Genomic DNA, 17,120 nt, shown 5'->3' with positions numbered 1-17,120 from the left:
CAGGGCAAGTCATGGGGTTATATCAATGATATATAGGACTTTTGCTAGCAGGGAAAAGGAGGTGATTGTCCCTCTGTATAAGGCAATGGTCAGGCCACACATTGAGTACTGCGTACAAGTCTGGAGGCCTCATTTTAGGAAGGATGTAGATTTACTTGACCGTGTACAGAGAAGGGCAACAAGATTGGTGAGGGGAATGAAGGGATCCTCTTACCAAGAGAGGCTTAAGTTCTGAAAATTGCAGTGGCTGGGACTAGGCACATGTGCAGTGATCTGATTGAGGTGTATAAGGCCTTGAATGGATTGAGAACGCTGAATTCTGATGGGATCCTTCCACTTGTTCAGATTACGAACCTAAGGGGGCATAAATTCAAATTAAGAAAAGACAGAGGTAGAATAGATGTGCGGAAATTTGCCTTTAGCCAGAGCGTGGTTAATTGCTGGAACAAACTTCCATCTGCCATTGTGGAAGTTGATAGGTTAAATAAATTTAAGGAGAAACTGGACAGGTATTTGGAGGGAATGGTGTGATTTTTTTTTTTTTTTTTTTTTTGCTGATGCTGCATAAGCTCATACACTTGCTTTCTTGCATCACATGCCGCCGCCACTACTACTACTACTACTGTCTTTCCTCAATTTGAATCTATGCCCCCTCAGGTTCTTAATCTGAGCAATGTATCCTAATCTCGTCAGCATTGAGCCTGCTCAAACCATTCAAGGCCTTATACCTCTCGATCAGATCACCTCGCAGGTGCCTAGTCTCCAGATGCTGCATCTTGCAGAACTGAAGCCTTTCTTTGTAAGTGTACCCCTTTGTTCCTCTCACCAATCTTGTTGCCCTTCTCTGCATTCATTCTAGCAACTCTACATCTTTCCTAAAATGAGGCTCCCAGACCTGTATACAGCACTCAAGGTTTGGCCTGATCTTTGCCTTATACAAAGGGATAATCACTTCCTTGTCTCTGCTAGCAAAATTCCTATATATCATTGACAAAACTGCATGACCTGCTCTGGCAGCCCATCTGCACTGCTCAGAGTACGTCATATCTGACTGCACAATTACCCCCAGGTCTTTTTTATTCTCCACCTTCCAGAGTGTAGTACCACACAGTTGGTACGTTTCTCTTGGGTTACTGCTACCCATATGGAGTACTTTGCATTTGTCAATGTTAAACTTCAGTTGCCACTTTTCACCTCTGCCTAACTTTTCTAGAGCCTGTTGCAGTAGCATACTGTCTTTACTGTCATTAACAACCCTGCCAACCTTTGCATCATCTGCAAACTTGGACATTAAGACTGATATACCTTAATCGATGTAATTAAGTGATATCCTGTAATAAAGTGATATTTTCACAATTTTCAATTTTTTTTCTTTGAATTGCAATCTTAACAGTATATTGCAGCACTGAATTTCTCCTTTCTATTTCTTATAAATCCTTCCAATGACCAGGTTAACTGGACTTGATTTTTCAGTGTTTCTAGGTGACTGTTTAAATATATAATTTAACAATTTTACAGAAGTAAGATCTGATTTTGATGCTTTCATTATATTTTCTCTGTTGGTCTGTCTCTCTTTGTGTAATAGTTTAACTAATATGGTCACACTATCTTTATATGGTGTGACCATATTCTCTGTAACCCATTTTTCATTTTTCATCTTTTAAGTGAAGAAAAATTGAATATATTATTTATAGTTGCCTTTTATCATGGGCCCTACAAAATACCTTTTTCTGAATCTAGTGAAAAATTTAAGAACTCACAGAATTCTCAATTTTTTAAATTTAAGAATTAACTTAAATTTTACAAACAGGTAACCAAACTAACTGATATGCTTATGATTTAGAGATTGAGCAAAGTACAATGGTCCCTCAATTAATGATTGAGAGACCATCATACTATTGTACATCCTATCAGATGCCACTCTGATAGGATCCCATACATTTGATTAATGAAGAAATTCTTAATTGACATTAACAGTACAATAACATTTGGATGTTATTCTTGGCCAAGAAGAGTTTAAGCCAGGTGGTCATCATTTTGGAGTTGCAAATGTGGATAAAGGGGTAGTAGACAAATTTAAGGCTGAGTTTTGCAAGTTGATGGAAGAGGAAGGCTAGCTTCCTCATCAAGTGCTCTATGTAAATGAGATTGGTCTCGTTTACATAGAACACTTGGAAAAGGATGCCAAAGAGAACATAGAAAATTAAAGACATAACAGCTTTGCCAGGGCATAAGCTTATGAAGAATTAGAAGCATTAGCACCAGGGCTTATGCCCTGGTGCTAATGCTTCTAGTGCCTAAATTGAAGCCCATGATTGTGTATCATTCTGAAAATCCCAGTGTATACAAGCAACAAAAAATTATCAGAAATGAACTGGGGGGTGAGTTGAAGTTCAACCACAAGGTATGGATGACCAATCAGATATTTACTAAATGGGCAAGTGAAATTTTTGATCCTGTTCTGAAGAAGTACCTGACCAATAACAAGATCGCAAAGAAGGCTCTCCTTCTTCTTTGGAATGCAAGTCTGATTACTTTAAGGTGATGTTCCTGTCAGCTGGCACCACTTATTTGATCCAGCCTATGGATCAACAAGTGACAGCTAAGCCAACTTCAAGAGACTCTACATCAGCAGTTCCCAACCTTTTTTGGCTTGCAAACCCCATTTTTAGATAATATTTTTATTGCAAACCACTAAGCCTATATTTTCTGAAATCGTATAATAGTTCTGAATTTTTATTATAAAATATTTCTAGTACTACATTTTTATAAGCGATATGGCTTAATATAAAATTATTATCAAGTACCTATACATAACAATGGCCTTTGAGAATGAAAAAAAATTTTTAGTATGGAGTATTTCTCAAGCTAATGGGAGTGCTGTGGCTCAGAGGAGAACTGAGGGGGGCAGTTGCCCTCTGAATCTCAGCCTTTTAAAATACACTGCCTGGTTGATGTTTGTGGAGCAATCAGGTATGGGACATGATATTCCCAAGGGGAATGTCTTTGCGTGTGCGCACGCAATGTAAGGAGTGTGAGGAAATCATGCGATAACTCAGCGTTCTTATTGGACTATATGAGAGCTTGAAGGACAGGGTGGATGCCCTCGAAGAATCTAAATTGAGAGGCCCATCAGGTTCTCAGCTGCTCACATCAACGCCAGAGCTTGCACTTGATCATCACGCAACACAGCGGCAACCCCCAAGGCAGGAACTAGTAGTTGTTGGTGACTATATTGTCAGGGAAATGGGCAACATGGTATGTAAAAAGGATAGGTGGAACAGGACCAGGGTATGTCTGTCAGGGGCAAAGGTTGATGACGTTGTAGAGCGGATATCATCTTTTAAGGGCACAAAAGGTGATACTGTTGTACACGTTAGCACTAATGATATTAAGAGTAGGAGATCGGAGGAATTACTTAACAAGTACAGGTCACTGTTGAAAAAAAGCTGTGAATTAGGGTTGAATTTGAAAGTATTTGCAATTCTTCTCGGACACGATAGGAGGGAGTATATGATGAGAGCCTTGTTGATCAATTCGGCCCTGGAAAGATTGTGCAAGGCTCAAGGGGTAGAATTTTTTTCAGCCTGGTCTGTACTTGTTAACAGGAGAGACTGCTTCTACAGGGATGGGATACACTTAAATAGAAAGGGTGCAAGAATGTTTGCTGATGCTATCGAGGCAGTGTTAGGTGGGTCGGAAAACTGCTAGATTGGGGGGATACAAGGACTAATCGATTAACAGTAGCCACTGGCAGAGGTGAAAGTGATTCTTGCACTGCTTCTATTGGAATGAGCAGCAGCCTGGAAAACAAGATGCTGGGTATTTCAGAGACTGCTGGGAGTCATTGTGGTACAAGTAAACACATGGGTTGTGTTAGGGTAGCTAAGATTAGGAACAGGTGCATGTATACTTGCGTATACACCAATGCTAGAAGTTTGGTAAATAAATTTGATGAATTTGAGGTGTTGGTCAAATAATCAAAGGCAGATATTGTTGGGATATCAGAGACGTGGTGTCACAGAAATAAGGATTGCAGAACTGGAATTTGGGGAGTACAATGTGTACAGGAAGGATAGAGAGGATAGGAAGGGAGGAGGGGTTATGCTATTAGTAAAGAAACACATAAAATCCAAGGAAGTAAAGCCAGTTGACATCGATGGACAGTGCAGTGTTGAGTCAGTTTGGTGTGACATAAGCATTGGGAGATCAAAATTGAAAGTAGGAGTGTATTATAGGCCTAAAGACACTGATGAGTATAATAAGAGGAAAGACAGATGTAGGATAGATGTGTGGAAGTTTGCCTTTAGCCAGTGGGTAGTTGGTTGGTGGAACAGACGTCCATCCTTTGTTGTGGAAGTTGATAGCCTAAATAAATTTAAGGCTGAGCTGGACAGGTATTTGGAATGAATGGAGGGGTGAAATAGGAGCATTTTTTTTTTGGCTGATGCTGCATAAGCTTGCTTTCTTGTATCATATGTCTCTACTAATTGCAAATGTTATTTTAGTAAGGTCACAGGGGGGGGGGGAAGTATACATTGGTTCATTATTTTACATTTCATACAGACTGGGATATTACTCCTCAGTATGTGAATATTTCCCGAATGCTATCCATCCAAAATTTATTCTTCTTTTGACTTCCGGCCATTTATCATTATTACAACTAATGACTTGTCCCAGATAAGTATATGACTCCACATTTTCAATTTCTGCTGCTTCAGTGATTATATCCCTTCCTGTGGCATACTCATTCATCATTACTTTTGTTTTAACCATATTCAACTTTAGTTCAAAAACCTTACTCTGCATAACTGATTAAGATTTTCCTCTAATTCTCTGGGATCATGGCTTATGATGGAAATAAGAAATCTGCAAATAGTAAATGGCTTAGGTACCCTCCATTCACATTGACTCATTTCTGCAATCTCTCCAGTCTTCTGAAAGCTTCTTCAAGGACAGCAGTAAACAACTTTGGCAATATTGTGTCTCCTTGTCAAACTCCTTTCTCAATTTTAAATTTGCTACGGTCTTTTTGTCTAGTCTAATAAAGGAGGTAGCATTCTCATATACTTTCTTCAAAATCATAATGTATGGGGTGTCTATGCCTTGTCTTTCCAGTGCCCGAAACATTGCCTTATGCTGTATGGAGTCAAATGCCTTTTCATAATCCACAAATGCCAGGCATAATGGTGTTTTATATTCATTTGCTTTCTCCATTAACTGTGATATTACGTGAAGGTGATCCATAGTTGGGAATCCTGTCCTAAAGCCAGCTTGCTCTTTCGGTTGATTCTCATCAAATATTCTTTCTAATCTGTTAGTAATGACCCTTGTGAACGACTTGTAGATGTGGGATAACAAGCTAATTGGTCTATAATTTCCAATTTGTGATTTATCTCCTTTCTTATGCAACAAAACTATGATTGCATTATTCCACTGCTTAGGCGTCACACATTTTCTAATGCACTTTGTGAAGAGCCTTGCCAGTTTTTGTGTTATGTCTCTTCCTCCCAATTTTAACAACTCTACAGTAACTTCATCTTCCCCCGGGGCTTTCCGATTCTTCATTTTCTTCAATGCATGTTCTACCTCATCAGGAAGAATATCGGGTATGTCGTATGTGTTGCTACTTTGCAATCCATCTTCCCCACTGCTGGCATCATTCCCTCGCTCCTTGTATAATTCTCTATAGTAATCTTCTGCTATTTGAATTATGCCTTCTCTGCTGTTTATAAGTACACCATTGCTATTCTTCAGTTTCAGTATCATTTGTCATTCTATATTACTGCTCATGGCTGCTGATTTAAATCCTTTGTTTTCCCTTAATGCTTATTCTACTTTTCTTGTGTTAAATCTTCTTATGTCCTCTCTGAGTCTCTTTCTAATGGCTTTGCATAACTCAGTATACTCAATTTTCTCCCTGTCAGTGTTTTTCTTGCTCTTCATTTGTCATCTTCGGTTCATCATGACAAGTGTTTCTTGACTAATTTTTTCTTCTTTGGATTTCTTTTTCCCTATAGGTTTCTTGGGCTTTATCACTTTCAGAAAGTTGTAATATTCCTCGTCGATATCTTGGTCCAGAGCAGTCTGCAGAAGCTCAAACTTGTTCTTAAGTTCCGGGTACATACTGCTTTTTCTCCTCCTCTGTTATCTCAAAGACCTTTGTATTATTTACTCGAGTCAGTTTTTTCCTTTCCTTTCCTACATCTATATCAAGTGTACATCTTACCATTGTGATCACTTCCAACATTTACCTTATTCAGGACGGTAACATCATTCACAATATATCTTCTGTTAGTGAGGATGAAGTCGATTTCATTAGTTGTTAATCCATTTGGACTCTTCCATGTCCACTTTCTGTTCACCCTTTTCTTGAAAAAAAAAGTGTTGATTACTGACAGTCCTTGAGATTCTGCAAATTCCACAAGTCTTTCACCTCTTTTATTTCTTTCACCAATTCCAAAATTTCCTATAGTTCCTCTTTCTGCGCTGTTTTGCCTTTTTCCAACCTTAGCATTGAAGTCCCCCATAATAATAGTGTAGTGGGTTTTCTGCTCATCTAGAAGACTCTCAATTTCGGTGTACATTTCTTCAACCTCTTCATCATCATGGCTCGATGTTGGTGCAGAGGCATATGATGCAAGAAAGCAAGCTTTTGCAGCATCAGCCAAAAAAAAAAAAAAAAAAAACTTCCACTTCACCCCTCCGTTCGTTCGAAATACCTGTCCAGCTGAGCCTTAAATTTATTTAGGCTATCAACTTCCACAACAAAGGATGGAAGTCTGTTCCACCAACCAACTACCCAGCTGGCTAAAGGCAAATTTCCGCATATCTATCCTACATCTATCTTTCCTCAATTTGAATTTATGCCCTCTCAGGTGATTATTCTGAGCAAGAGGAAGAATCCCATCAGCATTGAGCATGCTCAAACCATTCAAGGCTTTATACACCTCTATCAGATCACCTCGCCGGTGCCTAGTCTCCAGACACTGTAATTTGCAAAACTTAATCCTTTCTTCGTAAGATTAACCTTTGTACCATTCACTGATCTCGTTGCCCTTCTCTGTACTCGTTCCAGCAGCTCTACATCCTTCTTGAAATGAGGCCTCCAGACCTGTATACAGTACTCAAGGTGTGGCCTGACCATTGCCTTATACAGAGGGACAATCACCTCCTTTTCCCCGCTAGCAAAATTCCTATGTATCATTGACAAAACCCCATGACCTGCCTTGGCAGCCTGTCTGCATTGCTCAGAAAACTTCACATCTGACTGCATAATTAGTCCCAGGTCTTTTTCATTTTCTACCGCCTTAAGTGTAATACCACAGAGATATATTGAACGGTGTTAGCCCTCGAAAAATGGCCATTCAATGTATCTGATTATCAATAATTAGCTGCATAATAATTATTTTATTCTATTTTACATATTTTTATTTTATTACGGCCTGCTGAGTACTTTTATGCCACTGTTTTAATACACTTTGATTACCTATGTAGTACCAATTATATTCTTACAATAGTAATTAGATTACAGAATGATGTAATGTTCAATCTACAATTGATGGCATTAATATGATCTGATATATCTTTTTCATATATTCCAATATTTCAAATACATAATCTTAACCCAGCTTAAGATATCTAAATAAAATTTAGATATATTCAGCTGAGTTAGAAAATACTATGTAACCTAAAAATTTATAAGTCACCATGCAAACTTACAAATAGGCATTTGGGGATGTGCACAAAGTCTTCTCACACCATCAGTTTTGTGCTTCTTAAGCTAAAACAAAAATATATTTATAAATTATGATACCATTTTATGAGTATTTTTTAACTAAGATTATATTCTGACAACAATTATTAAATTTCCTATATGATAGCAATAGAAATACACTTATTCATTTATACAGCAGCTACTGTTCAGCAAGTTCCTAGAAAAATACCCTAGTGTATTTTTCTAGGAACCTGCTGTATCATCACTATATGATGAAAAATAGGGTTTTCATCTTTATGGTTTTTATTCAATGACTATGAAACTTCACAATATAAAGGTAGTATTTTTTTGTGCACATTATATAATTACTAATGCCAGCAGAAGAGTTATGAATACAAAAATTATATTATTGAAGTTCTTAAATATCTCCAAGATTCTACAATATGTTTACATATTGTAGAACCTTGATAAATATATGTTTACAATAATTTCAAAATCCATCTGTGTCTATGCACAGTATTCTTATACACTACTGTAGCCAGTGCAGTTCTGTGTGTATGGTTTAATCTTTCATCCAAGGGAAAGTCAAAGGCAGTGTGAGTGAATACAAAATTTCGATGCTTTTGGGTATTGGATCATTAAACAAATCACAGTAATTCTTTCTCCTGGGAACTCTTTTAGAAAGGAGAAGATCAAAGCTTGTTTTCCAATCCCCAGAAAACTTATGGAGGAGGAAGAGAATTAATGATGTGTGAGGCAGGATCCATGATACATTTGGCATCTCTGAGTTCAACAATTATTATTACACCATGTTGATATCTGTGTTCAAATAGGTGGAGAGATGGATGTTTGAAAACAAGTGTAATTTTAAGACAATTGAATGAAACTGTACCAAAATCTGTGTTAATTATTAATGCAGTTATCCATAAAAATCCTCAGTTTACTGATGAAAATGTATCACTGTAATAAGGATTTATGTTCATATCAATTTTTTAAAATGTTTTCAACTGAGGAATAAGACCTCTAAATTATAATGTAATTTGGAACATCCTTTAATTTTTTTTTTTGTCAATAATTGTTGAATTATAGCTTCCATTTATTAAACAATGCCATTTGTCACTTACCGGTACTCATCAGAGCCAAACAATTTTCTTATTTAGATGAGTTAAACACTGTTTATGAAGGAAGCTGTATTGATATTATAGTTACTTACCTTATCCTTTTTACCATTCAGCTGTAAAATACTGAAAAAATTGTAGCTTCTAAAAAAAAGACTACATTACTAAATTTTCAAGAGTTGAGTGGAACCAAGAATTCGCCTAAACTTTCCAGCTTAAACAAAAACTATTCAGAATAATTGAAAACCATAAAAAAAAAACACTTAAACTTAGAATAACTGAAAGCTAGAGTCTTCTTTCTAAAACTTCAAGAAGAAATTAATCATTTTCCCTAGAATCTTCTAAGTTAAGTGATATAAACTCACTTGACTTAGAAGAATAGCTTTAGCACATCAATAAGAATAGTCCCTGCATTCCTTCATCACCATTTAAATCCTAGGAAGATTGAAAACAAAAATTATACATCTTTTTCAATTCTAATCATCATATGTATAATTATTAATGCAGGAAGAAAAACTCCTTTAGCTAATATTTGGACCAGTAACATTCCTTATTTTATTCTTAAAGTAGTGCTTTTAAATGCACACATTTATTCGTTGTTATATCTTCAAGTCTTGTAACACTGGTTGACCAAATGTTTAAATAGCATATGTTTTTCACTCAAGATTCACCTCTGAAGTCCACTTGGTTTAATTCACATGTGGGTTTGAATTAAAATGGAAACTGAGCTTAAATTAAATTAAAGTTTCATTTAATTTTTAATGAAATTAAAATTTAAAAGCATTAAAATGTATATAAAGGAGAAGTCACGTGATGTAACTGAGTTTTTTTTTTTTTTTTTTTTGCTTGAGGTTTCGGTAAAAAGATTAACAGAATTGTATTACATAAAAGAATTCTTGAAAGCTGTAACACATAATGGTAAAGAGGATTAATTGCTATATGCATATAAGCACAAAAAACCAAAAAAAAAAAACACAAACAAAAAAAAAAACTTGCAGGCAGCAATTAGCACCCTTTCAGAATCATTTGTTGCCGTTTGTAATAAAATTTTTATGTTGTATAACAGTGTTTAATTTTTGTATATTGTTATTTGATTATAACATAAATTTACAATTTTAGTGAGATCTAATTTCCATATTTGAGAAAAGCTAACCAAAAGATGAAAACAATCTTTTGGTTGGCTTTTTGTCCATTAAATGGTTCTGGCAGCACTCATTTTAATGAGTGCTGCCAGAACAATTTGCAGCACTCATTTTAGTGAGTGCTGCAAGAACCATTTAATGGACAAAGCTTAGTAGATCAACAGCTTATAATTTGAATTTAATTTTATTAGGACTTATGCTTCATTTTCTTGAGTATGAATTAGTATGGATGTGCTGACTGAGTTCATTTCTTGAGAATTTACTATTGAAGATTTACTCGCGATGAGATGATCTTATGCATTGTGGTAGAGACGAATCTCATTAAAGTGCTTTCGATGCCATAATCTTGTGGACAGTGAATTAAATAAACTATGTTACTGATCTCAAAATGTATTAAAATTTGATTTGTGATTCCGTTTTTCATATGCAGTTTTAAATGGTTTATTAAATCTCTATTTCCTTTTGAAAGACATACTCAATATACTAAGTAAAAATGCATTCCTGAGCAGGTAATAGTTCTCCAAAATGACTCAATAAACCACTTAAGATAATATGTGGTGAAAAATGTAAAAGTATATGTTATTAAGGGTCCTGAACTGGATATCATCATTCTTCTCTTTCTTGATGATTCCTTTCTACTTTTGACACTCTCTCTCTCTCTCTCTCTCTCTCAGGCTAATTCAGAAATTTTTTTTTTTGGCTGGTGCAGCATAAGCCTCAGGCTCCCTTGCACCATATGGCTAATAATAATAATAATAAATACATGGTAAACATGGTTTTTGTATATAAATGCATCAAGACCTTTCTCACTTATTTTTAGTTTTAGGCTATTTGTCACCTGGACCTTTTTTATCATATTTTGGGCTGAAATTTTTGAATGTGATGTTTAAATTAGCTTAAGTATTACCATTTAGATTTTTTGCTTTCTAAATGATAATGTTAGGGTAACTAAGAATAAGACTAGGTGTATGTATACTTGCATGTACACCAATGCTAGAAGTATAGTAAATATATATTTGAATTTGAAGTGCTGGTCAAGACATCAAAGGCATAATATATTGTTGGGATATCAGAGACATGGTGTCACACAGATATATAAGCACTGCAGAATTAGAATCTGGGAGTTCAATGTACAGAAAGGATAGACAGAATAGGAAGGGAGGAGTGTTTATGCTGTTAGTTAAGAAACACAAAATTTAAAGAAGTGCATCCAGTTGACATGGCTGGTTGCTGAAAGCTGTAACATATAATGGTAAGGATGCATTAATTGCTATATGCATATAAGCACAAAAAACAAAAAAAAAAAAAATCTATGGTATGCAGGCAGCAATTAGCACCCTTTCAGAATCATTTGTTGTGTTGAGTCAATTTAGTGTGATAAGCACTGGGAAAGCAAAATTGAGAGTAGGAGTGTGTTATAGGCCTAATGACTCTAATAAGTACAACGAAAATTTTACAGAGAATTAGAATGGGCCAATCATCAACCGGTGAAATAGCACCACTTTGCTTATTGGAGGCTTGAAGTGGTGAAACCCATGTTTAGTCTCTAGAGCAAAGTTTTCCGGCATTCCCCCCCCCCCCCCCCATACTTCTCCTTCAACCCATGCACGGTACTAAGTACCAGGTTTTGATACCTTTCATGTTTGGGGTTTTCATAAAAAAAAAAAAAAAAAATCAGATTGTGTTATAATGGGGAGTTTTAACTTCCCAGATATTGAGTGAAATTTGTAGTCAATTGCTAGCAAGATTTTTGTGGATATATTGGATAATTGTTTTCTGCAGCAGCATGTTCGAGAGGCAATCAGAGAGGATAATTCTCTTGATATGGTTATCAGCAGATCAAGAGAATTATCGCGTATAAAGAATTTGCGTGTATAATTATCGTGTAAGAGGTTATTATGTATAAAGAATTTGCAGATAAAGGAACCATTAGGTGGCAGTGATCGTAGTGTACTGATTGGGATTTACTTAAAGTTGTAATTACCATCAGGGTTAAAAGGAAGGGTTTTTGCATATGTAAAGGTGAATACAGTGGTCTCAGACAGTTTTTAAATTCTGTACAGTGGGACCAACTGATGATTTCACCACCATCAAATTCTAAGTGGAAAGCAGGAAGCATTCAAGGAACTAATTGTGGAAGCTAGTAGGCTTTACATACCGATTAAGAAATATTGTTCAAGGTTTAGGATGTCAGATGAATTAATGAGACTCGTGGCACAGAAGAAAAATGCATGGGATGCACATAAAATATCAGGTGACAGAGAAGATTATGGCAGATATAAGCTAGTCTGTAATCAAGTCACAAAGGAGGTTAGGCAAGCTAAGACAGATTACGAGAAATCTGTGGCAAAGGATGCTAAGAAAAACAGCGGGGACTTTACTTATATAGACTCTACAAGGAAAATCAGATTGGTCCGCTTGATATCGATGGTTTCACTGATGATGATGATCCTGCTGATAATCTAAATGAGTACTTTTCATCTACATTCATACATGAGGAGTTATTAGGGGAGGAAAATGCCAGAAGTTTATCAAACTGTAATAGAGTGCTTAATGATTTTGTAATAACTGAGAGCAAAGTGGAGGAGAAATTGTTGAAGTTAAATATAAAAAGGCACCTGGGGTGGATGGGATCCATCCAGTTACATTAAAGAAGGTAGCAAATGAAGTAAACAAACCCTTAGCCATAATTATGAAAGCATCCTTGAACTCAGGGGCAGTTGTCACAGACTGGAGATGAGGAAATATATCACCAATTCACAAAGGGGATCTACAGGTGACATGAGTAATTACAGACCAGTTAGTTTAATTTCTGTTCCAGGGAAAATAATGGAGTCACTGGTTAAAGATGCATTGTAGGATCATCTAAACAAGACTGCAGTAATAATTCAGACACAGCATAGGTTTGTTAAGGGAAAGTCTTTTCTGACTAATTTGTTCAGCTACTATGATTTGGTTACAAAGGAACTGGATGCAAAAAATAATTCTGATATCATATACTTGGATTTCAGGAAAGCTTTTGATACTGTTGCACTTGGAAGACTACTATACAAATTGGAGCAGTATGGTATTAAGGGTAAGCTGCTATAATGGATAAATGGATGAGTGGGAGAAGACAGAGTGGTAATCGGACACTGCTCTTTGTGGACTAATGCTATTAGTGGAATCCCCCAGGTTTCGGTGTTGGGACCACTGTTGTTTGGTATATTTATCAATAATATTGATGAAAGTATCAGGCTTAATGTCGAAGTTAACAAATGATAAAAAGGTTGGCAGGGTTGTTAATGACAGTGTGCTACTGCAACAGGATCTAGAAAATTTGGCCAGATGGGCTGAGATGTGGCAATTGAAGTTTAACATTGACAAATGAAAAGTACTGGATATGGGTAGAAGTAACCACAGAGAAACATACCAACTGTGTGATACTACACTTAGTGTGGTAGAAAATGAAAAAGATCTGGGAGTAATTATGCAGTCACGCGGCCAGAGCAGGTCATGGGGTTTTGTCAATGATATACAGGAATTTTGCTAGTAGGGAAAAGGAGGTGATTATCTCTTTGTATAAGGCAATGATCAAGCCACGCCTTGAGTACTGCATACAGGTCTGGAGGCTTCATTTTAGGAAGGATGTAGAGTTGCTTGAGCATGTACAGAGAAGGGTAACAAAATTGGTAAGGAGAACAAAGGTGTCCCCTCACTTCTTACCAAGAAGGGCTTAAGTTCTGAAAATTGCAGTGGTTGGAGACTAGGTAACTGTGAAGTGATCTGATTTTTTTTTTTTTAATGAAATCCCCAAAACATGAGAGGTATTAGAACTTATAGTACTTAGTACAGTGCTTGGGTTGGAGGATGAGAAGAAAGAATATATTTGTTGACATTAGACTTGAACTTGTGTGGACTGTAATTTTCAGGAAATATGTATAAAGGAAGGTTGTTCCAGAAAACGGCAGTTGAATGAATAAACGAGGAAGATGAAAAGTTGGTTCTGTGAGTCTGAAGTTGGACGGTAACTGGATGTTGGCTTGTGGCAGGAAGTGTTCGGACTGTTTTGAAAGAGAGAGCGGGAATTAATAGAAGCCAGTTCAGAAGAACAGTGCCCATAGAAGTATTGTAGAAAAGGCATGCAGCAGCAGCAGCAGAAATAGCACATCTATAAGACAGTGAGTAGAGACACTCTGTTAGAAAGGAGTCAATAATTAACCTAACTGCCCTCTTCTGAATGAAATCTAGAAACCTGAGAAAGGTTTTGGGGGCACAGCCACAGATGTGGGAATAATATTCTATGGAAGGGCAGATTTGCGATTTGTACAGAGTGAACAGCTTTTTGTAAATAAGTAATGCCGAGGGGGAAATAGAAACCAAGTTTTTTGGATGCAGAGGAAGCAATAGTTGTAATGTGCTTGTGCCAAGAGAGATTAGAAGACAGGGTAATCCCCAAAAGAGATATATCATTTTGCCTAGAAATTGGATTGTCACCAGAGATAAGCATAGGAGCAGAAGAAACCTTTTTGTGAGATAGTAGTGGCATGTGATGCAAGAGAGCAAGTGTATGAGCTTATGCAGTATCAGCCAAAAAAAAAAAAAAAAAACACACCATTCCCTCCAAATGCCTGTCCAGTTCCTCCTTAAATTTATTTAACCTATCAACTTCCACAACAACAGATGGGAGTTTGTTCCAGCAATTAACCACCCATTGGCTAAAGGAAACTTCAATACTAAGCCTGATATACCTTCATCAATATCATTGATAAATATACAAAACAACAGTGGACCCAACGCCGAACCCTTTGAGACTCCACTAATAACATTAGTCCACGAAGAGCAGCACCCAATAATTACCACCCTCTGTCTTCTCCCACTCAACCATCCTTTTATCCATTGTAGCACTTACCCTTAATACCATTCAGCTCCAATTTGTACAATAGACTTCCATGTGCAACAGTGTCAAAAGCTTTCCTGAAATCCAAATATATGATATCAAAATTATTTTTTGCATCCAGTGTCAAAAGCTTTCCTGAAATCCAAATATATGATATCAAAATTATTTTTTGCATCCAGTTCCTTTGTAACCACATCATAATATCCTATCAAATTTATCAGACAAGACTTTCCCTTAAAAAACCCATGCTGTGTCTGAATTATTGCTGCAGTCTTGTCTAGATGATCCTGCAATGCATCTTTAACCAGTGACTCCATTATTTTACCTGGAACAGAAGTTAAACTAACTGGTCTGTAATTACTAGTGTCACCCTTCGATTTGTGAATTGGGGATACATTTGCACATCTCCAGTCCGTGGGGACCTCCCCTGAGTTCAAGGATGCTCTCATAATTATGCTAAGGGTGTGCTTAGTTGCTTTGCTGCCTCCTTTAATATAACTGGATAGATCCCGTCCACCACAGGTGCCTTTCTTATGTTTAACTTCAACAATTTCTCCTCCACTTTGCTCTCAGTTATTACAAAATCATTAAGCACCCTGCTACAATTTGATAACCTTCTGCCATTTTCAAACCTTAATAACTCCTCAGTTGTGTGAATGTAGATGCAAAATACTCATTCAGTTTGTTTGCTATCTGAGCAGGATCATCAACAGTCGAACCATCGATATCAAGTGGACCAATCAGATTCATCCCCTTCCTTTTAGAGTTTATATAAGTAAAGAAATCCTTGCTGTTTTTCTTAGCATCTTTTGCCAAAGATTTCTCGTAATCTGCCTTCGCCTGCCTAACCTCCTTTGTGACCTGATTACAGATTAGCTTATATCTGACATAGGCTTCTAAGCCGCTTGATAATTTATATGCATCACACGCATTTTTCTTCTCTTCCACAAGTGTCATTAGTTCATTTGATAACCATTTAGACCTAAACCTTGAACAATATTTCTTAATAGGTATGAACCTTTTAGTAACATCCAAGATTAATTCCTTGAATGCTTCCCACTTAGAATTTACTGTTGGTAACATCATCAGTTGGTCCCACTGTACAGAATTTAAAAAACTGTCTGAGACCACTGTACTCACCTTTATGGAAGCAACAACCCTTTCCTTTATCCCTGATGGTAATTATATCTTTAAGTAAATCCCATATCAGTAAACTGTGATCACTGCCAACTAGTGGTTCCTTTAACTGCAAATTCTTAATACACGAATGATCACTGCTGATAAACAGATCAAGAGTATTACCCTCTCTGGTTGCTTCTCGAACATGCTGCTGTGGAAAACAATCATCCAATAAATCCACAAAAGTCTTACTTGTGTGGGTGTGTGTGTGTGTGTGTGTGTGACGAACCCACAAGTTCCAGTCAATATCTCTGAAGTTAAAATCCCCATTATAAGATATTCTGATTTATTAGCCCACCCTATTTCTCTGTACAATTGTTCATTGTACTCATTTGAGTCATTAGGCCTCTGACAAACTCCTACTCTTATTTTTGCTTTCACAGTGCTTATGTCACACCAAACTGACTCAACAGTGCACTGTTCATCTATATCAACTGGATGCAATCTTTTGATTTTATGCTTTTCTTAATTAACAGCATAACACCTCCTCCTTTAGAAGGTTTCAAATCAACTAAGTTGTCTATGCTGCACTGGAGAATTACCTGGAGATCGGCATTTAAGGAATTGGTAGTGGATATTTGAGAAGTTGAAGCTGATTGAGCAGGGCAAGGTTTCTCAAAATGGAAAGTTGAATGCAATGTGCTATCTTCGGCAAAACTAGGGATAGGATTTCCAGTCAATGGCAGAAGGTCATTAATATATAAGAGGAAAAGAGTGGGGGAAAGAACTGAACCTTGGGGGACACCAGGATTAGTGGAGAAGTTAGAAGACAGAGAGCAACCTACCATCACCCTCAGTGAGCGATCAGGGAGAAAACTGGATAACCAATAAAAAAAAAGTTGGCAAACCATAAGATGGAAGCTTGTTTGGATGACCTTTATTCCAAACATGATCGAAGCCTTTGAAATATCAAGAGCACCTGCTTTTCTATTGAATTTGTCCATAAATGGGTTACATAAGCCAGAATATCATCAGTGGATCGACATTTACGGAATCCATACTGTCAGCCATTGATCAGATGGAAGGTTTCTAGGTACTTTAAGATTTGGCAGTAATTGATTTCTCCATTACTTCAGAAAGAGTAG

The 17,120-nt window shown here is 36.7% G+C and overlaps 1 protein-coding gene across 3 annotated transcripts in view; it reads right to left on the bottom strand.

The window, feature by feature from the left end:
* Window positions 1-17,120, bottom strand: part of Rbcn-3A (rabconnectin-3 alpha) — a 980,796-nt gene that overhangs the window by 93,660 nt on the left and 870,016 nt on the right. For all 3 annotated transcript variants that reach the window (XR_016547873.1, XM_090388469.1, XM_090388476.1), the window contains one exon: window positions 7,723-7,783. Coding sequence is in view for 2 of the 3 variants with exons in the window: in XM_090388469.1 (XP_090244595.1) it covers window positions 7,723-7,783 (61 nt within the window). In the remaining variant the exon portion in view is untranslated. The remainder of the gene's footprint in view (window positions 1-7,722; window positions 7,784-17,120) is intronic.

The sequence above is a fragment of the Mastigoproctus giganteus genome, chromosome 2 (assembly GCF_048544385.1).
Source record: "Mastigoproctus giganteus isolate SK-2022 chromosome 2, ASM4854438v1, whole genome shotgun sequence".
Taxonomy (NCBI): domain Eukaryota; kingdom Metazoa; phylum Arthropoda; class Arachnida; order Uropygi; family Thelyphonidae; genus Mastigoproctus; species Mastigoproctus giganteus.
The sequence above is the reverse complement of the archived record's forward strand: the minus strand, read 5'-3'. Positions and strand labels throughout refer to the sequence as shown.